At 40.9% G+C, this 24,095-nt stretch overlaps 1 protein-coding gene across 2 annotated transcripts in view; it reads right to left on the minus strand.

The window, feature by feature from the left end:
• Window positions 1-24,095, minus strand: part of LOC101746585 (intermembrane lipid transfer protein VPS13A) — a 57,794-nt gene that overhangs the window by 9,226 nt on the left and 24,473 nt on the right. For both annotated transcript variants that reach the window (XM_062675277.1, XM_038019360.2), the window contains exons 31-50: window positions 23,274-23,450; window positions 22,371-22,690; window positions 21,036-21,198; window positions 19,348-19,570; window positions 18,306-18,419; window positions 17,932-18,019; window positions 16,681-16,828; window positions 15,945-16,079; window positions 13,873-14,075; window positions 13,227-13,366; window positions 12,027-12,275; window positions 10,886-11,052; window positions 10,285-10,515; window positions 8,960-9,232; window positions 6,226-6,357; window positions 5,931-6,073; window positions 4,400-5,623; window positions 3,343-3,547; window positions 2,690-2,840; window positions 354-464 (exon numbers count right to left, since the gene is read on the minus strand). In XM_062675277.1, coding sequence (XP_062531261.1) covers window positions 354-464; window positions 2,690-2,840; window positions 3,343-3,547; window positions 4,400-5,623; window positions 5,931-6,073; window positions 6,226-6,357; window positions 8,960-9,232; window positions 10,285-10,515; window positions 10,886-11,052; window positions 12,027-12,275; window positions 13,227-13,366; window positions 13,873-14,075; window positions 15,945-16,079; window positions 16,681-16,828; window positions 17,932-18,019; window positions 18,306-18,419; window positions 19,348-19,570; window positions 21,036-21,198; window positions 22,371-22,690; window positions 23,274-23,450 — 4,597 coding nt within the window. The remainder of the gene's footprint in view (window positions 1-353; window positions 465-2,689; window positions 2,841-3,342; window positions 3,548-4,399; window positions 5,624-5,930; window positions 6,074-6,225; window positions 6,358-8,959; window positions 9,233-10,284; window positions 10,516-10,885; window positions 11,053-12,026; window positions 12,276-13,226; window positions 13,367-13,872; window positions 14,076-15,944; window positions 16,080-16,680; window positions 16,829-17,931; window positions 18,020-18,305; window positions 18,420-19,347; window positions 19,571-21,035; window positions 21,199-22,370; window positions 22,691-23,273; window positions 23,451-24,095) is intronic.

Here is a 24,095-nt window from a genome sequence, read left to right on the forward strand (position 1 = left end):
ATTTTAAATCACTTTTTCAGCGCACGATGCTTCATTCAGAAATAGGCAATTCTGCTGTTATCAATACACGCAGACTAAGTAATACATTCTAGGTGTCACAAACAAAATAGATATTCATATTTTTCTTCAGATAAATTGTAAATTTCAACATACGAATTATTTCTCAACATACATACAAATGCGTTTCTAAAAATAATAAGTGTATTATCTATGGTTTTAGCTATTAAAAAAGAAAACATTTTTTACTATATTTATGAACCATAGACTTTGTAAACACATGCAAAAATCTAAAGCAAAGGGATGCAAAAATATAGTGACAATACTAATATGTGAAAGACTTGATGAGTACTCACCGAACGATGGTTTGGCTACGAGTGCTGTGAGCGCTAACGCAACAGTAGCTGGGTTGTTTCTATCACTTAAGACCACCGACGACGGTAAGTCATTACTGACTGATTGATCACCTGCAATCCCAGTTTTTGTTATAAATAATATAGGTTAGTGCCCCTTATTCCCAATCAAACCAATTAGCTTAGCTGTAAAATAATCGTTACAGTACAACTTTACGAGGATAAATAAATTTTTACCTAAAATTTCATACATTAACTAAACTATTTCGTCACGTTAAATAAATAATTACTTCAGTAATTCGTCAAGAAGACTTAATAATTAAACAGTTAAATTAAAAAAAAAGATTACATTACTCACGCATATAGTTAGTCCTAATACATTATATGTGACAACATAGCTCGCATACATATCCGCAGACGTAGCAAATTAAAATTAACTATATACATATAGTGAGGTCGGAAATCGCCGTTGTCTTTTCAGTAATTACTATTAGAGCTCACAGATTGCCATTACATACATCGTCCAAACTCAGACCTAATTGCACTCCCGCTTCCGACGGTATATCCAACCGCGTTATTAAACTTCTACCCGTCCAACTCTTCGTGATGTTGGCATCTATTTTCAATGCCGCTATGGCGAACTGTATCTTTCCCGCGGTGTGGAAAGAAGCGGACGTTATCGGCATACATAAACCCGGTAAACCAAAAAATCATCCGACGAGCTACCGCCCGATTAGCCTCCTCATGTCTCTAGGCAAACTGTATGAGCGTCTGCTCTACAAACGCCTCAGAGACTTCGTCTCATCCAAGGGTATTCTCATCGATGAACAATTCGGATTCCGTACAAATCACTCATGCGTTCAACAGGTGCACCGCCTCACGGAGCACATTCTTGTGGGGCTTAATAGACCAAAACCGTTATACACGGGAGCTCTCTTCTTCGACGTCGCAAAAGCGTTCGACAAAGTCTGGCACAATGGTTTGATTTTCAAACTATTCAACATGGGCGTGCCGGATAGTCTCGTGCTCATCATACGGGACTTCTTGTCGAACCGCTCTTTTCGATATCGAGTCGAGGGAACCCGCTCCTCCCCACGATCTCTCACAGCTGGAGTCCCGCAAGGCTCTGTCCTCTCACCCCTCCTATTTAGCTTATTCGTTAACGATATTCCCCGGTCGCCGCCGACCCATTTAGCTTTATTCGCCGACGATACGACTGTTTACTATTCCAGTAGAAACAAGTCCCTAATCGCGAAGAAGCTTCAGAGCGCAGCCCTAGCCCTAGGACAGTGGTTCCGAAAATGGCGCATAGACATCAACCCAGCGAAAAGTACTGCGGTGCTATTTCAGAGGGGAAGCTCCACACGGATTTCCTCCCGGATTAGGAGGAGGAATCTCACACCCCCGATTACTCTCTTTAGACAACCCATACCCTGGGCCAGGAAGGTTAAGTACCTGGGCGTTACCCTGGATGCATCGATGACATTCCGCCCGCATATAAAATCAGTCCGTGACCGTGCCGCGTTTATTCTCGGTAGACTCTACCCCATGATCTGTAAGCGGAGTAAAATGTCCCTTCGGAACAAGGTGACACTTTACAAAACTTGCATTAGGCCTGTCATGACTTACGCGAGTGTGGTGTTCGCTCACGCGGCCCGCACATACATAGACACCCTCCAATCTTTACAATCCCGCTTTTGCAGGTTAGCCGTCGGAGCTCCGTGGTTCGTGAGGAACGTTGACCTACACGACGACCTGGGCCTCGAATCTATCCAGAAATACATGAAGTCAGCGTCGGAACGGTACTTCGATAAGGCTATGCGTCATGATAATCGCCTTATCGTTGCCGCCGCTGACTACTCCCCGAATCCTGATCACGCAGGAGCCAGTCACCGTCGACGCCCTAGACACGTCCTTACGGATCCATCAGATCCAATAACCTTTGCATTAGACGCCTTCAGCTCTAACACTAGGAGCAGGCTTAGGGACCTCGGTAACCGTACTCGTCGAACTCGACAAAGAGTTCGCCGTGCAACCTAACCCATGAATCAGCTCGCTGAGTTTCTCGCCGGATCTTCTCAGCGGGTCGCGATTCCGATCCGGTAGTAGATTCATTCGCGAAGCAGCTACTCTTGAGCTATTAGGTCTCCTTCGGAGGCGCTCGGGTAGCTGTTAGCAAATCCCACCTCTCCTGGCTGAGTCTTTGCTCGCCCACGTGTCCTGGTGAAACTGGAAAGGGCCACCAGTAATCTTTCAATCATAAAAAAAAAAAACCTAATTGCAACAAGGTATTGCGGTTCTTTCGGTTTTGGTATACATTATTTTATAAACCCATTAACCTGGTCGCCTCTTGGAGGTCTGTTGTCGCGGTAGCTCTTCGAATGTGATGTTAGATTTGTTGTTCGCATTCACTGTCTGTCCCAGCATCGAGGACACGGTCTCCTCCAGGTGCTTCGAAACTATTAGAGACTTCTTGTCCAACGCTGTACCCTGGTAAAAGAATTAAAATAGATGGTTGAGAATAAAATTTACAATATATGGTATTAAATACGGAGTTATATAAAGAATTCTTTGATATTGATACACAGAAGGATTTCTAATCCGACCGGTTACTGAAACTCTTACACAGCATGACTCTGACCGGTCACTACTTCTCATTCTGCATTACTTCTCTATCTGCTACGAAGTAATCATATGCTTCGTAACGAAATACAGTACAGCCTAGAGCACAAAAGACTCATCCCTTAATTCATTAGGATAAAGCACAGCTTGCTTTGCTCATTTTCGTTTGGACGTCAGGATGACCATTAGGTATTCGAATATTTAATCAAAGAGGAATTCGCAGATGCCTCTCAGTCTTCCTCACATATTTTTGCTTGCCTCACAACTTAGAAGTAAACTAGGTTCAAGCCTTATCTACCCTTTGCAATCTAGTTTCGACTGACATCAAGAAAACCGATCTCTTCTACCGATTTCTACATACAGAACTCACCATATAAGGTTCGTAATATTGCGCTGCTTCAGCATCCGTGGTCCCAAGACAGAGCCGTGGTCGAGCGAACGGGTTGCCCAAAACGCTAAGCCCTAGCACCAGCACGTGGAACTGCTGCACCAGCTGGATCCAGTAGTGGCGCTGGGCCAATGACAGTAACGCCGATCCTGATATTGGCGCGTTTCGAACTTCTAGATATGACATCCTAGAGAGATAAAGATTTAACAGTTATGAGACTGTTACATTGTTTGCTGTAACGCCTTGCCCCATTTCCCCTTCTTTTTTTTTCGGGTAGAGCTCCGAACCTCTTACGAAGTCCCCGCGCAAAAGGGGCGCGCGGGGTATGTGAGACTCAACGGTCTGCATAGTTGCCCTATTTCCCCTGTTATAGGCTTTTTTTTATTGCCCTTGTAGGCAGACGAGCATACGGCCCACCTAATGCTGAGTGTTTCCGTCGCCCATGGATTTCAGCAATGCCAAGGACAGAGCCAAGCCGCTGCCTACCGCTTAATACTCTCCACAAGCCGCGTTTGAAGAAGGACATGTCATACCGTGGAGGGGAGCTCATTCCATAGACGGATGGTACGTGGCAAAAAATACCTCTGGAAACGCACTGTGGATGACCGCAGTGGCTCCAGGTAGTATGGATGAACTCTATTCCGGTGGCGGGCGGTGCTATGGTTAAAACGAGATGCCGGCATCATATCGAACAATTCCTCAGAGCACTCCCACGAGCACCTTGATTATCATCGTCTATCAGCTAATAATGTATTCCATGTTTCCAATAAAGATTAAGACACAAATTCCATTTACTGATTTAATCTCGAAAATCAAATAATTATTAAGCATTTAAATTTGTAAATATTTCAACATTGCACAAAATTTCATTTAATTTGTTGCGGTCTCATTAGATTTTTTTTAAAGGAGGGAGGATTGCTGATAGTCCATCGGTTTCTGTAAAATATGCCAATTTCTCCGATTATGTAATAACATACGGTCCATTATTAACAACTATCAAAGCAGTGACATATTAGAAAAATTATTATGAAAGTAATACCTCAAAACAACATCCTTCATATCACAGAGCGAAGAACCCCATGAGTTGAATAGATATTCTAATAGATCACTATTGAATAATTTAGGCCTGTTCTCCTTTTTATTACCCAACTTCATCTGTTCTGGAGTAGCAGTAAATTCCGCTAGATATCCTCTAGAAGACAAACTCAAAGCAATCCTGACCGGCGATAGATGAACATATTCAAATATAACATTCTTCTGGTTATTGTTCTGACTTTTGGCAGCCACAATAGGTATCGGCATGTGCACTAAAGCCAGATCTGCTCTCAACCTCACAGCTGGCTTCTCTTCCACCTTCCAATGGTTTAACAAATCGAAAACGTAATTTACGAAACCCCGATCCAAGTTCACGGAGTACTCCTGAAGGAGCAACTTTAGATATTTGTACACGTCTTGGTTTAGCGAGGGCCGGTATTGCTTCAGAGCCACGATTTCTAGGCAAGGTTTTAATTGATTCGACTTAACATCCGAAGGCAAAGGAGCCGGACAGAGAACAGTCGGAAACACAGCTTCTTGCAGCTGATTATCAATCTGTATCCTTTGGAATTTGAGATGTAAATATGAGTACGTGTCAGACTTGCGGAATTGCAACCATAGGCCCGGGTTATACGTTCGCTTCAACTCGGCGAAGAAAGGTTTCGTCATTTGCATCTTCTCCAAGTCTAAATGAATGTATTCTTTTAATTCACATTTGTTTTGGTTCGCGCTGTATTTATCTTCGATCCAAGCCGTCAAGTCCGGAGACAGCTGTTTCCATTTATGACTGACATTGACCTCCCATCTCGGCAAGGAGTCCGTGATACTCACGTACGCCAGTTCCTTGACCCCGTGAATACTTTGAACGCACACAGATAAACTCACGCCAGAAAGAGACATGTAAACTTCATAATTACTTTTTTCAGCGTTAATTCTCATTCGATATTGATAGGCGATTCTCTCGTCTTGGGCCAAAGCAAACACTCGTTGATACCCGTCCATATAGGACGTCCAGTACACAATGACCTTATCTTTTCTCATTTTTTTAGTCTTCATGAGGGCTTCAGGTAGGTCTGAGCTGTCAGAGTCGTCACTGCTTGAAGAGCACGGTTCAGGGGATTTGGGTGTCAGTCGTTTTAGAGTAGACGATAGTTTGGAGGTCATGCTGTTTGTCGCGACCAGGGTGGAGTGTTTCACTGAATGGAAACTCACTTTTTCTTCTCCGTAACTGTATTGAAAAAACTGAAGCTGTAGTAAATAAGTATTTGAAAAATAAAAAATTAAAAATGTTTGAAGATAATTGATTGATTGACTGATGGTATATAATAACTAGGCTATGTTTCTTGGATTACTTATTTGAATTCTTGGATTTTTTGGATTCTTGGATTACAGATCATCAATAAAAAATAATAAACTAAATTACTTCAAAGAACTTTAATGAAAACCACTCCTACAATCAACAAAATTTCAGTACTCTGTAATATAAAAGAAAATAATAAAAGAGAAGATAAGCCATTTTGGGATCTCCCACTCACCCATCCTGTTCGAATTGCGCAATAAATCCTTTTCCCTTATTATTGTAGATGTTCCATAACAGTTTTCTGTCCTTAGAAGGATCATCCCACGTATACAACATTGATTGATATGGACTTAACAGGGCCACTTGACCGGAATCCATCTGTTAAAAGTAGATACGTGTTATCTTAAATTCAAATGTATGCTATCAATTACTTTGCGACAGAAAAGGTAAGATCGTTTCTTAACGAAGCAACGCTGGTTTGTCTTACAAAAATACCTACATGTTTTTATTTAAATCGATTTCTAACTAACCTGATGTAGCTTGAGGAACAAATCATCGCATAGATTATCGATTCTGATTGGCGCATCACCAGCAGCATAGGGTCTAAACGTGATCGTAAAGGGTTTGTCCGTGCCACCGGTCACTTCCACCGATATCGCTGACTGAAATTATAAATTTGAACAACTAAATGAATACGTAAATAAATATCAAAACAGGTCTATAAGCTTTTAATATCAGTTTGGCTACGTTATTTTTTTTACGTGAACCCTAAATACACATATTGACTTTTTACATTTCAAAATAAAATCTTTAACGGCATCCTAGTACTGAAAGTATCGCATTACTTAATATATTATATCACAAACACTACTCTCAAGCACGCCCGACAGGTAGGTACTAATTCAATTAACGCCAACTTTCCACTCAACTATTATAAGGCCTGTAATGTGACACTTTCGCTCAGTTTCCGCGTTGTAAACGAGAAAAGATGCTGCCGAAATTGGTTCTGGCTGCAATCGTGCTTTGCGTTTTCATTGTCGTAACATCTGGCGACAGAGGTTACTGCAAGAAATGTTTCTTCATACCAAACAGAAGAATAAAGCGTGGAAAGTACTATTCAAATCCTCCCCAGAGGTTCTACAGCCGCCCGCCAGTGAGTTTTCCTCACATTGGAGCGTTCTCCTATACCCCACCACCAAACTACATGGTTGAAGACGATTCACCGTACCCAGGCCCTCCAGGCTCCAGACCGTACAAGGTTAGTAGTCATCCAAACGAAGGTTTAGCAGATGAAGAGATAAATAATCTAATGAAGCATTTAACTAAACAAGATCTGGATAAAATTCTGGACTTCGCTAACGGTCAAAGGCAAAAAAATCAACCTCTCTATAAATTTAACCAGGAAAATAACAATTACATAAAGAAAGCTAACTTAAGTCTTTACAAAGCTGAAACTAATAATAATGAGGTATTTAGTAAAAATTATGACAACGAAGAAGAAAAAGAAGAAGCAAACCATTTATTCAAAGCCAATGTACAATATATTGATCAAAGCAGTGCATCCAACAGTCGACACCAAGAGCAAACACCATACAAATATACCGAAAGCATAAACTACGTCACAGAATCAATACCACAGAAACATTACACAGAAATGTACAAAATGAGTCCTTCGGAAAGTGAACAAAGGATAGTCAACAAGCAAATCAATTTTGATGATGCATTAGAGACAGAGTTAGCAGATTCCGATACGAATACAGAAAATAGTTTTTCAGAGGCGAGCTTTATGCCAAAACCTCTTAATTTAAGAGAAGAACAAGACTTTTATGGTTCTTTTACGAATAATATACCTAAAGTAGTTCCGTCTGAGTCGTATAAAGTTGAAAGCTTCGGTGACCTACCGTTAATGAACTACAATTCTAAGTTAGATTCAGTTAGTTCATACCACGTACCACACTATACGGTAAGTGTTGTATATTTTTAAAATTCAAGGTCAACTTAATTTTTGGCCTATTTATATAAACAATAATTTATCAATCTAAAAGCAAAGTAAAGAATAAACATATAAAGTATATATAATAAGGGTTTCAATAGAACAAACTATTTCCTCTACGTTCGTCGTTCCCATGATGGAAAGCAGAATCTAACACTTTTGAAACAAAACTTTTGGTAGGCAGCGGCTTGGCTCTGCCCCTGGCATTGCTGACGTCCATCAGCGACGGTGACCACTTAACATTAGGTGGGCCGTATGCTTGTCTGCCTACAAAGGCAATAAAAAAACTATCCCATTTCAGGTGACGTCATCATCAAAACACGGCGCCTCCTCATCAGGATCGTTGATCTCGTCATCAACATCAATTAAAGGTCCACCAGTTGAACCAGCACCACCAGTTTCAGCCGGTAAAGAGCAAAGTGATGCCCATTTAAAGGCGATCAAAATTTGGTCGCACAAGTCAAGAGGTGCCGCCTATACTTTGCATGACGATGGTACATTATCCATAGAGAAACCTACCCGACCTAAGGGAAGTTTTGGCTACCCTTAATACCCAAAGATAGATTAGATAACATTCGTTTTAAGTTGAACATTATATGTAAATTAGTATTAAATAAAACTTAACTTATTGTTGAAATAAATTAGTGGGTAAGGATTTTCATTATTGTATAATAACATTCGTTTTAAGGTGAACACTGTAAATTAGTATTTAATAAAACTGAACTTATTGTCGAAATAAATTAGTAAAGATTTTGATTATTGTGCTATCTTGTCAATAAACTAAGGTACCTCCTTGCATACGCATGAATTGTCTGAAGCTACCAAGAATGAGAGACATGAATAAATTTTTTGCTTCTTCTAATCTTATTCTCGTATTTATTTAATTAGGATCAAAGGACCTAATGGGAGGTGATAGTATGCATAAAGAAGAAGATCGGTTACACCGTGCTGCTAATATCCAATACCAATTTATTATCCATTTCTAGTATTAATATCGGAAAATATGTCGATTACTATTATATCCTATGTAGACAAAAAAAAATACAATTTTACAATATCTAGCTTTGTAACAGTTTCGGAGTCAAAAAGAGTAATCAGCTATTTCGAAGATTCTTTTTTTTATTGTCTTTGTAGGTGACGAGCCAGCGGATGGTAAGTGGTTACATCACTAATGGACCTCAGCAATGCCAGGGCAGGTCCAAGCTGCTGCCTACTGACGTTAGAGACAAGAAGCTACACGAACATGTTTTGAAATATACAGTAAAACTCACCCCTTTATCCATCCTCAGTACTGTCATATGATTCTTCGTGATTGGGAAGTGCTGTGAGACAACATTCGAATCTCTGTACTTGCAGTGCATCGACATTGAGTCCGTTTGAGGCCAAAAAGGCGTACACTGTTGGGGGGCGAGGTCGAACCAGAGATCTGCAGCCTCGTTCTCCTCCATGAACCGGAGATGCCTCTTCGTGTCGTTGAAAACCAGGAAATACGGTAGGAGAGTCACTATCTTCGTCAATTGCGGACACAACTCTGATAACGTTACCTAAATGGGACGCGAATCGGAGTATTACAATATTGTTAATCTCTATATATAAAAATGAATTGCTGTTCGTTAGTCTCGCTTTTTTGGTCTTGAATTATTTGTGGAAGTCCAGAGAAGCTTTAAAAGATACATAAATATGAAAATGCTCGGAATTTAATAAAAATAACAATTTTGTTTTTCCTTTGATGTTTCTGCGTCGGACCGATTACTTTTGTTTATTTTAAGTTTATTTTATACAAAAGTTTAGGTTTTTCATTTATCGATTGAACACGAAGTGTGCCGGGTCATCTAGTATCCAATATATATTTTTGTAGGATAGATGTGGAGTCTAGGAGCTGACAGACAGACACGACAAAATGAATACCGCTTTTCATCTCGAAACATGACTTCGAAATAGCAATTTTTGTTAATCCAGTGTCTAATTTTCATGTAATTTCATAGATTGTAGCTAAAATGCACTAATGAGAATGCAACATGAAAACTGTCGCTTCGTTTGTATCAATATTATGAAAACAATTAAGATACTTCCTCTATTAGCGTCGATGAGCTGACAAACTAAAATTCCTTGTTAAGAACTAACTGGAACATAGATATCCCAACCTGCTAGGCTATATTAAAATGAGTAACCATTTCGTAATTGTTGAATAAGTATTAGAGCATTTTCTCTGTGGACCGTGATAATTATATTAAAAAGAAAAAAATCTTCATCTATTTTATTCATTAGCTACTTAAGAAAATTACGATATAGATGTCAATTAAAACAAATTATAAGACTGAATTATTTTTATTACTTATTTATTCAGCTTCATGCATTGTACAAGGGTACAATGGCGGACTTAATACCTGAGGCATTCTCTACCAGTCAACCAAGGGTGATGTACAGAATCCTGTGGTAGGTGCATTACTTAATGCGAAAATAACCAAATTGATAATAATATTAAATACATATACAAACAAATACACGGTACATATATATATAATATACACATATAAATATGGATTATGTCTTAGAGCTTGTAACATCTTCTTCAAAAACAAAACAAAACTCTTACATTCATTAGAATCCTGTAGTTAGTCCTTCGTTCTGTATGAGGGCATACGACCAAGCCTGGTACCCCGGCGGCGAGCCTGCAGGGCCGGGACCACGCCGACAGGTGTGCGCGCACTCGGATCCGGGCACCCCTGCCCCCTGGCCTGCCCCCTACCCGACTCCGGACGCCCACCCCGTCCGACCACAGCAGGGGCTCCTCCGTCAGCTCATACACGCTGTCCGAGTTACTGCTCTGCTTGGCCAAATGTACGACAAATGTTACTGCTCTGCTTGGCCAAATGTATGACAAATGTTACTCGGGAGCTTTGACGAGGGTGTATATTATGACTGTATGATCGGTTAGATACAGAGTCCATGATTTGTTGTAAATTGTAGGGTTATTAGTGTCTATACAAACAATAGCTTGAAAACCTTTTACCCACCTCAAGGTATAAGATTGAAGTTTCAGTAGTTTTGATATATGTAATCACTTTTCTACCATTGATAACGGTAATTATTATGATTGCTACAGACAAACAATCTGAATGGTGTTTCCAGTAGCTAGCTATGTTATGTTATGTATAAAACAATTGTCACAATTTACACAGTGAAACGTGAAGTACCTTCATCTGTAAAGGCAGTCCTGTCTTATTGATGAGCCAGTGCTGAGCGTGCAGGAATAGCTCCCAGCACTCCCCGCGCCGCACCCCCGCGCGCACCGCGTCCCGTGCCCTGCACCCCTCCCCCTCTCCCGTGTCGTTACACAGAGATATGTTCTTCTCTGTTAACTCTACAAGAAATACGAAAAGCTCAAGTTCGTTCAGTGAGCTACGCAATCAGCTATGCTCAGAGCTTCTCTGAATGATAAACTTAGGAATGATGTAATTCCATAACACACTAAGGTATCGATACAGCTTATAGAATCAACAAGCTCTCTGTGAGTTGGTTAAATATGTCATAGAATCCATGATGGCTTCAACGGACATGGTCTTGAGCGGATATAACGAATCCGGGAAACATACTGTGTAACGTAGCCAGACCAGTGTGCTTAGTGCGAATTTTTTAACTTCTCGGTCGTATAAAAGTTAAATCAAAATTGTATGGAGTGGGATTAGTGCCCCTACATCATGACCTCTGTATCGGACGAGGAGATCCAAAACCCAGTCTCACTGCTGCTAATTATAAGAGTCTTATTACTGGTGGTAGGACCTCTTGTGAGTCCGCACGGGTAGGTACCACCGCCCCGTCTATTTTCTGCCGTGAAGCAGTAATGCGTTTCGGTTTGAAGGGTGGGGCAGCCGTTGTGACTATACTGAGACCTTAGAACAATATCTCAAGGTGTGTGGCGCATTTACGTTGTAGATGTCTGTGGGCTCCAGTAACCACTTAACACCAGGTGGGCTGTGAGCTCGTCCACACATCTAAGCAATAAAAAAAAATCTTATGTGTAGCGCACAAGCGGACAAGTAGGTATAGACTGATAATAGTGATTATATTTTTTTAAATATAGTTATATTAATGCTAACAACAATAAAACACACGTAGACATCAAACCAAAAAGTATACTGTATATCATACTTTAAAAAAAACACTAACAGATTTATGTAAAATATTTAAATCTTTTATGGCTAGAATTGCTATAGTCGTCATCGATATCCCCATCAATACCTTAATTCACAGAAACAAACATTACATTCCCCAGTTAATCTGTTATATTTTATGTATTTTATTATTTATTATATTCTGTAATCGGTATGTACTTACCTGATGACATAGTAAAACTGCCACACCATTCTGTTCCTTGATATTGTAGCTTCACCGAAATCTTATGAGGCTTGTTAAGCTCCATGGTGTATACGTGCGTTCGATCGCCGGCTTCGATCCTCGCTGTCCATCCTATTTCGGAACAGCTCACTTCCAAAGCATGCGGAAGTCGGTTGTACACCGCGAGCGGCGGGACAACTCGGAGAAGGTAGTTCGGAATCAGACGATTTATTTTCGGGGATTGGCATCCTGGTAAATCAAGCAATAAGATCAATCAGAATCATCAAGCAATCATCTAAGCAATAAAAAAAATGATGTGTGGTGTCGTGGGACACCGGATAGGAACGAAGTTCCTTATTATAAAAATATTAATTTTAAGTTCTATTCGAGGTATAAAGAAAATAAAGCTAGAGATGTCGCAACAAACCACGGTCATCCGGTAATTTACGAACTTATTGTTACACTTCATTCACGGTTGTTTGTATTTAATAAGAGTTAGTGTATTGCGCAAATGAACGCTCTGAGATCGTGGTCAATGAATGATAAAAAAATATGTTATTTTTTGTACGTTATTACAAAGTTAAGTCGTACACTGTGTGCATTACTAATAAAAATTTTACGTTACTGACGTTTTTCCCCGGTTAAAGTACCCCTCCACATCATCCCATAAGGAACTTCGTTCCAAAATTTTTTTATTAGGAAAGCGTATTTTAACACGTTGACTGAAGAACTATTTTTGAAGGACTTTCGGCCAGTGCGTATGACCTTTTCGGGGCAGCTTTGGACTTCTTTACAATGCGTATGTGACCAGATGGACTTCACCAAAATGTCCATTTTTAATATTTTTAGTCGTAGCTATTTTATGGTCGCATGTTATCAGTCTTCACAACCGCCTTAAGTTACGGGTGTCGCGGAGCAACACTGTTGAATTTGTTCAACTACATATTGATTCAAATCTTCAAGCGCATTTTATAACCTAATACTTTGATTCACTGCACTAAATATTTTTATACTATATATTTATACCTTAGGTGGGTGGACGATCTCACAGCCCACCTGATGTTAAAAGTGATTACCGGAGCCCGTAGACAACGTAAATGCCGCCTCGAGACATGAGTTGTAAGGTCTCCGTTTTAACAGTACAATGTGAATCAAAAGTTTAAAAAAACGCAACTAAAATTACTTCATCGATCTTCCTACCTTCAACAGTGAGGATCCGCATGGCAAATATCATGTCATCTTTGTTTTCATCTATGGCAGGGCATACCATATCCCGCGGCGTGCCAAGATCGTTGGCCAGTTCCATCCACCATATACCTTGAGTGGCTGTCTGGTATCGCCTTCATAGGAATGGTTTCTCGTGTTAATACAACGGTAACGGATAGGCATATTAACAATGACAGTGTCCGCACTCTTCGCTACGACTAACAAAAGAAACCCGCTCATATGTCCAGATGATTCGAGAGCTAACCTCATGAGTTGAGAACAATGAATGATGGTACAAAGCTTCAACTAAGTTGAGAAGAAGACGCGCGAACAAATGGATGAACCAGTAACAAACAAACAAACCGTTGTAACTAACTATACTGAGACTTTAGACTTTGTATCTCAAGGTGGGTGGCGCGTCTACGTTGTAGACATCTTCCTATAGGCTCCAGTAATCACTTAACACCAGGTGGGCTGTGAGCTTGTCCACCCATCTAAGCAATAAAAAAAAAACGCAAAATTTAACGTTATTTTTACTTATTTAACTGAATACCTATTATTACATCGCCAAACTAAAACAGATATATTTGACTCTCTTAACAGTACCAATAGCCCTGAATGGTTCGAAATGTGTACTCACTCGAAGTTGGAAGGCAGTAGAAACAGTTTGCAGTGGTACGCGATGTACAGGGGAACATTGTACGTGTCTTGCGGCGCGATCACGCATAGCCTCATCTTGTCGTCGAATGGATTCTTCAGGGACCCAATGAGGTCTACACCGACAGCCTCAAGATCTGTTTTCTTGTAAAACAGCTCCAGAGCGTAAGCTGTTTCGTTTCGGACCTAAAACAATACTTACGATTTATCTTATCTTTATGTTCCCTTACCAGCATCTTTTAAAATGTCAATTAAAAATCAGCAAGTACTTCTTTCGGAGAAGTCACAATGATCAGGTACCAGTATGTTTCAATTACTAATCTTATTTTGTTATTAATATGGTACGCGGTGTTATATTGTAACTCGCACGGGCAGGCACCACTGTCTAATTCTAACAGCGAAACAAACATGCGTTTAGGTTCGAAGCAGAATGTAGGGACTACATCATCATTATCATACTGGTTCTAAGTCTTGAACAACGTTATGGATCGTGCACAAGAATGAACAAAATGCTATAGCTTTAAAGACGATTTATTTTAATTATTAACTGTTGTTTTTATACCTTTCATTATTCTAGTTAGTGTCATCATCATCATTATTCTGTCCTTCTCCCAGTCACCTGGGGTCGGCGCAACATGTTTTCTCTTTCCATACTCTTCTATCATATACCATTTCTTCGCTCACACCCATATCATCTTTCACGCAGTCCATCTATTTCTTCTTAGGTCTACCTCTTCCTCTATATCCTTCCACATTCATAGTTAACACTCTCTTACCAACCTCATTTTCATTTCGTCTCATGACATGTCCATACCATCCCAAACGCGCACTTCTCAGTTTCTCTGTCACAAGAGCCACTTTCAGACTTCCTCTAACATATTCATTCCGTCCACGTGGGGGCTACGGACCGTCGAGGCGGTTTACCCGGTCTTTGATGACTGGGTGAATCGTGGCGAGGGACGTCTCACCTTTCGTCTGGTGCAGGTGCTGACCGGGCACGGATGCTTCGGGAAGTACCTGCGCCGGATAGGGGCTGAGCCGACGACGAGGTGTCACCATTGTGGACACGACCTGGACACGGCGGAGCATACGCTCGCTGTCTGCCCCGCTTGGGAGGTGCAGCGCCGTGTCCTGGTCGCAAAGATAGGACCTGACTTGTCGCTGCCTGGCGTCGTGGCGTCGATGCTTGGCAGCGATGAGTCATGGAAGGCTATGCTCGACTTCTGCGAGTGCACCATCTCGCAGAAGGAGGCGGCGGGGCGAGTGAGGGAAAGCTCTCCTCACTACGCAGAAACCCGCCGCCGCCGAGCAGGGGGTCGGGACCGGGGTCGTATCCGTGACCTGGCCCCCTAAGAGCTAGGGGTCCCACCCGTTTTGTACGGGGAGGGACCCAGACGAGGGGTGGCGTGCTCTGCACGCTCACCCGCAATAGGAAGCCGGGTGATGGTAGACCGCGTTCCCCCGACCGCTCTGGGGGAAGGTGTAACGCGGCGCCATCAAAGCGGGCTCTCGGCCCGCTGAACGAGGGAACCGGTGGTCGTTTCGCTGGCGGCCACCGGTCCGGCGTCCGTGGGACGGTGGGATGGATGTAATGTGCTCTGCGTCAACCCTGTCCCGCCGTTTCAATAGCCCCGACTGGGCTCCGGCCCGGTCCGAGGTAGGGCGCCGGTTGTGAGCGGCAGGAGTTTTTAGTGAGGTTCAACTCCCACATACCCCACCTGCCGCGCGGGTGGGGATCCGGCGATTTTCTCCTGTGGAAAAAAAAAAAAAAAAAAAAAACATATTCATTCCGTATTATATTCTTCTATTCCGTAATATAGGGACTACATATACACCCATATTACCTACCAATGTATATTATATAAGGGACAATTATATTACAGCGATGCTAATGTTTTGGGATTGTCGGGCTGACGACTGACCAATGTGTCTCATTAACTTTACTCGAACACGAGGCTCTACAACAATATTAGAGAACAAATGAGCGATAACGAAAGGGCTGACTTGAATTGGATGTTCATTCTTTGGTATAAAAGATGAGAGATGCGAACTTACCTGTAGAGGTGACCGGACCACTATCTTCCGAATATTGTACTTGGATGACCTCTCCACGACCACGTAGTACCGGGTGCTGTTCTTGCTCGGATGGAGCACGTGCAGCTTGGTGGCTGTTCTTTGCGGGCAGAGGATCTAACAGAAACAATCACATTTATTACACAGCCTTATTAGTGGAAGAAAAATCCTACACAGTGTCCGATATACAGATAGATGATTTTTCCATTCGAATTGGTCGAATTGCATCCGCAAATAAACTAATTTCAATGACACAATATAAACTAATATATCATAAATCTACAGTGGTTTTTACGGATGTTCCGTTATAACTACTGAACCGTGCATCCGATTAACTTGAAACTTGGTATCCATATAGAAAATACATGTACTTAATGGATAGACTAATATTTAGATGAGTGTTGGACTCCCGAATAATAATGATAATAATTAATAATATTAATTTTAAATACCAAGCGAAGCGGGCGAGTGCGTTTAGTATTATCATATACTCGTCTGACAACTTGTCAATCATATACTCGTCTAAAATATTTCAATAATTTGGATGGTCATTGTTAGCTGCTCTAGATTATTTTATTATTATTTTATTATTTATCTCTACTTTACTATGTTTATCGGGATCTGCATTGCTTTTAACTAGGAATCGTGCATTTTAAAAGGACAACAGCAAATGCCTTTTTATTAAACAAAACCCAATACCTGCATATGGAATACTCACAGTCAAATTATCGAAGTCATGCATCTTGATTGTAAGTGTGAGGTCTGTGAGTTTGGTGTGCAGTGTGTGCGGCGAAGCGGGGGGCGGCGGGGAGAGCGGGGGGGCGCCCGTCCCGCACAGCTCACCGCCCGGGAAGCCGCCTTCGAAGCTGAAGAATACAGTATACTGTGACGTCCGGTGTTTTCTATGGGCTGAACACCCTACCACCAATTTTAAAATACGTACATAATATAATATTTTTGTTTTCACGAACGATTCCGTTATTTTTACTATAACAGTTTATGAGGCACACGGATATACGCTCCCCTTACAGTGAGCAGTTGCCATCGCCCATGGACATCCGGAACGCCATGCGCAACCAAGCCGCAGCCTACTTGCAACAACACACTTCCAATACTCAATAGAGAAAGAACATAATATCATCGTCGTGGCCTAACGGATAAGACGTCCGGTACATTCGTGTTGAAGCGATGCACCGGTGTTCGAATCCCGCAGGCGGGTACCAATTTTTCTAATGAAATACGTACTCAACAAATGTTCACGATTGACTTCCACGGTGAAGGAATAACATCGTGTAATAAAAATGAAACCCGCAAAATTATAATTTGCGTAATTACTGGTGGTAGGACCTCTTATGAGTCCGCACGGGTAGGTACCACCGCCCCGCCTATTTCTGCCGTGAAGCAGTAATGCGTTTCGGTTTGAAGGGTGGGGCAGCCGTTGTGACTATACTGAGACCTTAGAACTATATCTCAAGGTGTGTGGCGCATTTACGTTGTAGATGTCTATGGGCTCCGGTAGCCACTTAACATCAGGTAGGCTGTGAGCTCGTCCACACCGCTAAGCAATAAAAAAAAAAAAAAACATCATATTTTTCAACGCATGCTTCCAGTGCCCCTCAGTTCGTCCTATGGTATTACAAGTGTTTCACGTATTCCATCCAACCCGGTCCGTTAGCATTATCAACTACCACTTCGAACTACCATTTCGAAAGTGTGATGCCGATGGTTAAGCCACCAGTGTGATTAGTGCGAGTTTTTTAACGTTCTCGATGGCGTAAAAGTTAACTCAAATTTGTATGCAGTTGGAACAGCGTGCCTAGCGGCAAACGTAGGCAAACGTTTCAACTCCATACAAATCTGAGTTAAGTTTTACGCTATCGAGAACGTTAAAAAACTCGCACTAAGCACACAGAAGACCTCCGAGCCTCGCGCTTGTTTATCTATAGATAAAGTTCGAACAGAAAGTCACCAATTCCATTCGTCGGTTATTCCGTTGTTGTCAGGCTTCGATGTTAGTGGAGCCTCGTTCAGTAGTTCAGCTGCTGACGTATCACAACCTGAACAAAAATATCACTGAAGTAACGTCTAATAGTTACAAGAGAAAGCTCCATATCTAACAAAAATAGTAAACACGAAAGATGGCAGGAAATAACGGTGTGAATATTAATAATGCAGGCAAATTCACAGAAGAAGCTTAATGGCGAATACAGTTATGAAGTCCAATCAGATCTGAGCTCGATCTTCTGTTTCCGATTCTCTCTCTTGCTTACTCTATATAATAATATATTGTATTTTATGAACAGGATTTTAACATAGGAAGTTCAGTTATTATCTCAATCATACCTGGCGTGCTAGGTCGACTTGTGTCTACGTCATAATCCGCTATGGCTATAAGCCTGTCGTTGCCAGCCAGATCTGTTTCGGACCGTGTCTTCAAGTGCACTGTTGACCCTGGACCTAACAACGATTACGTAATTTTGAAATCACTAATAAAATTTCGTTAAATTTGTCAATTCAAGTATTCCATTTAATCCTATTTCCACAGATTACAGTTAAACTTCTATAGAAGATATGAAACACTTTTATTTTCCATGAGAATTGAATCGTGAGCTTAATCCACAAATCTAACTATTTCTGCTATGAAGCAGTCAGACGATCCACTTTGCAGGATGAGGACAGCCGTTTTATTATTGAGATTTCGACCTTATACCAAAAGGTTTGTGGTGGCATTCACGTGTATGGGCGTCAGTTATCACTTAACAAAAGGCTGAGTCAATACGCGACCGAGTCACATTCCTACTCGGTCGACTCTACCCTATGATCTGCAAGTGAAGTCAATTCTACCTTCATAGCAAGATGACACTCTACAAAACTTGCATACGTTCCGTCATTACCTATGCAAGTGCAGTGTTCGCTCACGCGGCCCGTAACATAAGCTCTCTCCAGGTCAACCAATACCGTTTCTGCAGGATAGGACTTCTACTGTTGGTAGGACCTCTTGTGAGTCTGCGCGGGTAGGTACCACCACCCTGCTTATTTCTACCGTGAAGCAGTAATGCGTTTCGGATTGAAGGGTGGGGCAGCTGTTGTAACTATACTTGAGACCTTAGAATTTATATCTCAAGGTTGGTGGTGCATTTACATCGTAGATGTCTATGGGCTCCAGCAACTCCTTAATACTAGGTGGGCTGTGAGATCGCCCACACACCTTAGAAAAAAAAGCCGTTGGAGCACCGTGGTTAAGCCCGTGAGCTCATCTACTGCGTAGCTGGAATAACCTCTTACGCTACCATCGAATAAGCAGGGAACCTAAGCACGTCTTACGAAATAGAACTAGCAAAAGTTTTTAATGAACTTCACTAAAGAGTGGAAGACTCTTTCGCACCTATATCATTACACAGCACAGTCCCACTGTCGGCGACGATCGCAGTGACCACAGCGGTGCGGTCGGTGCAGGCGCTGCCCAGGGCCAGTAAGGCTCGCACTCCGGCTGGACTAATCGTGATGTTCAGCATGTCTTTGGCTTCAAATGTGACGTAAGTGCAGGTCTTCTCGGCGAAACTCTCAGCTTCGAGACCGGAATCCACGCTGTTCTCTCGGACCGGGTCCTGAATGAATTAGGGGAATCTAAAAGTCTTTAAAAACACCGTTATCGCACATTGTCTGCGTAATAATCGCAATGGCATATTGACAATCACTGAGTATAAATTTCCAGTGACTACCAACGACTATTGACTGTCACTCGCATTTTATTATAAATTTCCAGTAACTGCCAACGACTATTGACTGTCACTCGCATTTTATTATAAATTTCCAGTGACTACCAACGACTATTGACTGTCACTCGCATTTTATTATAAATTTACAGTGACTGCCAACGACTATTGACTGTCACTCGCATTTTATTATAAATTTCCAGTGACTGCCAACGACTATTGACTGTCACTCGCATTTTATTATAAATTTACAGTGACTGCCAACGACTATTGACTGTCACTCGCATTTTATTATAAATTTACAGTGACTGCCAACGACTATTGACTGTCACTCGCATTTTATTATAAATTTACAGTGACTGCCAACGACTATTGACTGTCACTCGCATTTTATTATAAATTTCCAGTGACTGCCAACGACTATTGACTGTCACTCGCATTTTATTATAAATTTACAGTGACTGCCAACGACTATTGACTGTCACTCGCATTTTATTATAAATTTACAGTGACTGCCAACGACTATTGACTGTCACTCGCATTTTATTATAAATTTACAGTGACTGCCAACGACTATTGACTGTCACTCGCATTTTATTATAAATTTCCAGTGACTGCCAACGACTATTGACTGTCACTCGCATTTTATTATAAATTTACAGTGACTGCCAACGACTATTGACTGTCACTCGCATTTTATTATAAATTTACAGTGACTGCCAACGACTATTGACTGTCACTCGCATTTTATTATAAATTTACAGTGACTGCCAACGACTATTGACTGTCACTCGCATTTTATTATAAATTTCCAGTGACTGCCAACGACTATTGACTGTCACTCGCATTTTATTATAAATTTACAGTGACTGCCAACGACTATTGACTGTCACTCGCATTTTATTATAAATTTACAGTGACTGCCAACGACTATTGACTGTCACTCGCATTTTATTATAAATTTCCAGTGACTGCCAACGACTATTGACTGTCACTCGCATTTTATTATAAATTTACAGTGACTGCCAACGACTATTGACTGTCACTCGCATTTTATTATAAATTTCCAGTGACTGCCAACGACTATTGACTGTCACTCGCATTTTGTATACATGATGGCTTTTTCGGTCTACTGTTTCAATAGCAACTAGTTACCAGCCCCAATGTCAATGCCCTGGCCAATACCTTAAATTATACAGCACGCGGTTCCATTTCAGTTCCCAGATAGCCATTATGTTTGTAAAGATATTTAAGATTCGGGGTGTCTAGCTTGGTCTTTAAATGTTGAAGATTTATTTAATTTAGAACTTTTGGACAAATTACACTATAAAAATTTTTGATATTTCTTGAAACGGACCTGTAGGGTAACACTTTTTCTCTCGGCTTCCTTTTTAACCTTGACCTCACCATCAATGAAGGTCACAGGCTTGTCTTCATCATCGTGATCACTGACTTCCACTTCGCTCTGTTCGTGAGCTGAAGAATCCTCCTCGTTACTAAACTCTTCAGCACTAGAGTCACTGTGAGACAAAAAAGAAAATAGTTTCGATAGATTATAGCTTCGAACTAGAATGAAGACTAACATAAAATAATTTGCGATTTATTCTTGCATTATTGGAAACTTTACATTTTTTGTAGTCATTCGTTCGTGTCTATGAAAACTGTAGTGTTCGTAACTTCGGAAACATTAAAATGAAAACATAATTACAACTAGTTGACAGTTTATCTCGCGTTTCAAGCATTGAAATAATGGTTTCAAGACACTACCATAATGCTTTTAACGTTATGGACCGTAACAACAAAACTAGTGCGCATATTATATTTTAATACAAAAATATTATATATGTTGATTCTTAGGAATGTTTCTTCTGAGGTACCTTCTAGAAAAAAACTTTCACGCATAAAATAACGATTATATGATACCAATCAAAATTGTCATTTTAAAGATTAAGAGAATTTGTATTCTATATCAGCGACTCTGATATCGGCCAGTAATTATTTATTAAGTCATAATATGGTCGTATATATTTTATTTTATTTTTTTATAAATTGACCTGTTTTATATGTACACTCATATAATAATAATAATAATAATAATAATAATGTTTTTATTTCAAGTATCCATGACTCATATAAATTGTTAATAAGACTTAGCCTATGTTAGTAGTTATATTTACATCACAATGAATTACTGTGGTAACATCCCATGGGAGATGGCACCACAGCGACCCATGTATATACAGTCCAGCCTGCTTGCGATCATGCTCAGGATACTGTTGGAGCTGGCCCTCACTCTGTTTACCAGAGATGCACACCTCTTACGCATGGTAGCGTAAAAACAATCTATGTGCGCGTCTGCAAACATCCCTGATGCGCTACAAAAGCGGGGCAGCACCACCAGCACCCTAAACCCTAACCTAATATATAGGTATACTAGAGTTCGATCATATTCGCTGACACCTCAATATTTAGATTAATTCTATGTCTTTTTTGAACAAACATGAATTTACAAGACCGAGGATATTAGTAAATACTTATACTAATTGTTTCGTACATTATTTATCTCTGGAAAAAGGCAAAAATTTACCCACGGATTCATACAAAAGTGATATTTGAAATTATTATTGATCCGAGTTTTTTCTCTTGACACCGAGATTTAAAATTAAGACAGTTTAATTCCGCAGCCACTTACTCAGTAAACAAATGTCCGAACGCCGTGGTCAACTTGTCCATCAAGCCACCCTCGTTATCTGAGTCCGATTCATCTCTGTCCAGAACTCCCAAGAACGACAGATTCCCAGCGTTGAAATCCACATTGTAGTGCTTACTCTCTCTCCCTTGAGGATTCCTGATGAAGGTCATCTCATTGTCCGTGTCGCATTCATCAGCTGAGGTCTCGGATTCGAAACCTGATCTTTTCTTGGTTTTCTGGGGCTTAGTGGCGAACGGGGAGTCGCATTCTGTTTCCGTTTCCGAGGCCTCCAGCCGCGAAGACATTGGGTAAGCTTTCGACTGGAAATTGAAAGTTTTTATAACAATTGTTTTTAACTACGAAGTACTTGAAATTTCTTTGTCTGTTAAATAATAACAGTCTTAATTTTGTTGCATAACGCCTACCCTGGAAATCGAATAGCATAACTAACTGCTTTGGTCATAAATAATAGGCGGCACTGAAGATTCATGACATTCGTAGCAAAGTGTTCATTCTTTTATAAAATAGCCATGAACTATAATGTTTTTCCGACGTCCTAAACTGTAAAACGCACAAGGTACAATAAGAAAAGAAACTTTATTAACGCTTTGGTCACCTGTGACTAGTAGGAACATAATAGTTACATAAATATAAACTCTCTTTAATAAACTTTTTACTGGTGGTAGGTCTTCTTGTGAGTCCGCGCGGGTAAGTACCACCACCCTGCTTATTTCTGCCGTGAAGCAGTAATGCGTTTCGGTTTGAAGGGCGGGGCAACCGTTGTAACTATACTGAGACCTTAGAACTTATATCTCAAGGTGGGTGGCGCATTACCAACCACTTAACAGCAGGTGGGCTGTGAGCTCGTCAAGCAATAAAAAATAACATTAATAATAATAATACCTGAAACAGAGTGGCTCTGATCTCCCAGGGTCTATAGACATTCTCGTCCACGACCACGGGTTCGATCAGCGGCTCCCAGACGTCAAGCCTCTCGTTGTAGCAGGTCGCGTGTATAGACGCCGCGGCTGTGCCGTGAAACTGATGCGACCAGTTATACAGCGACACGTCTGTTGTGAGCTGGACGGAAATAAATGTTTATATGGTTTTTGGTGCCATGGACCTTACTATTCTGGTCAAAGCCATTCATTAGAATTATAAGATGGTTTTAAAAATGTCACCGAAAAATCAAGTCTTAAACTGATATGTGTTGCCGGTCTCACGTCCCCTCAATTTGAATGAAAGACAACATTTACAAAAAACCTTTATCCAGCGGATTCACGAGATAATGATCACGAATGAGTTCGACGAAGAAATAACATCGCGTAATAGAAGTCAACCTTCAAAAATCGATAAATTTACATAATTACTGGTAATAGGGCTTATATGAATAGTAAGCCTGCACCGTTTAATATTCCGCCTACCTGTGCCACAAAGCACGTTAATTCCAATTAGAAAGGTGGGACGGAATTAAAATAGGGTAGACTAACTTCAACCTTATGACTCAATGACGCACGTGTGATGTCCACGGGCTCAGGTAACCACTTAACAATCAGATGGTTCACAACATGTTCACTCTTTAAATAAAAAACTCAAAATATTTCCCCTGATTAGGGATGGAGCTAATATTATAGTATCTATATAATAGTCTTCGGTAACATTCACACCAAAAAAAAGCAATTGACCGCCCACTTAGCCTTAGATATGTTTATTAACGGCTATGGA

This window comes from Bombyx mori, chromosome 23, assembly GCF_030269925.1.
Source record: "Bombyx mori chromosome 23, ASM3026992v2".
In the NCBI taxonomy this organism is placed as follows: Eukaryota; Metazoa; Arthropoda; class Insecta; order Lepidoptera; family Bombycidae; genus Bombyx; species Bombyx mori.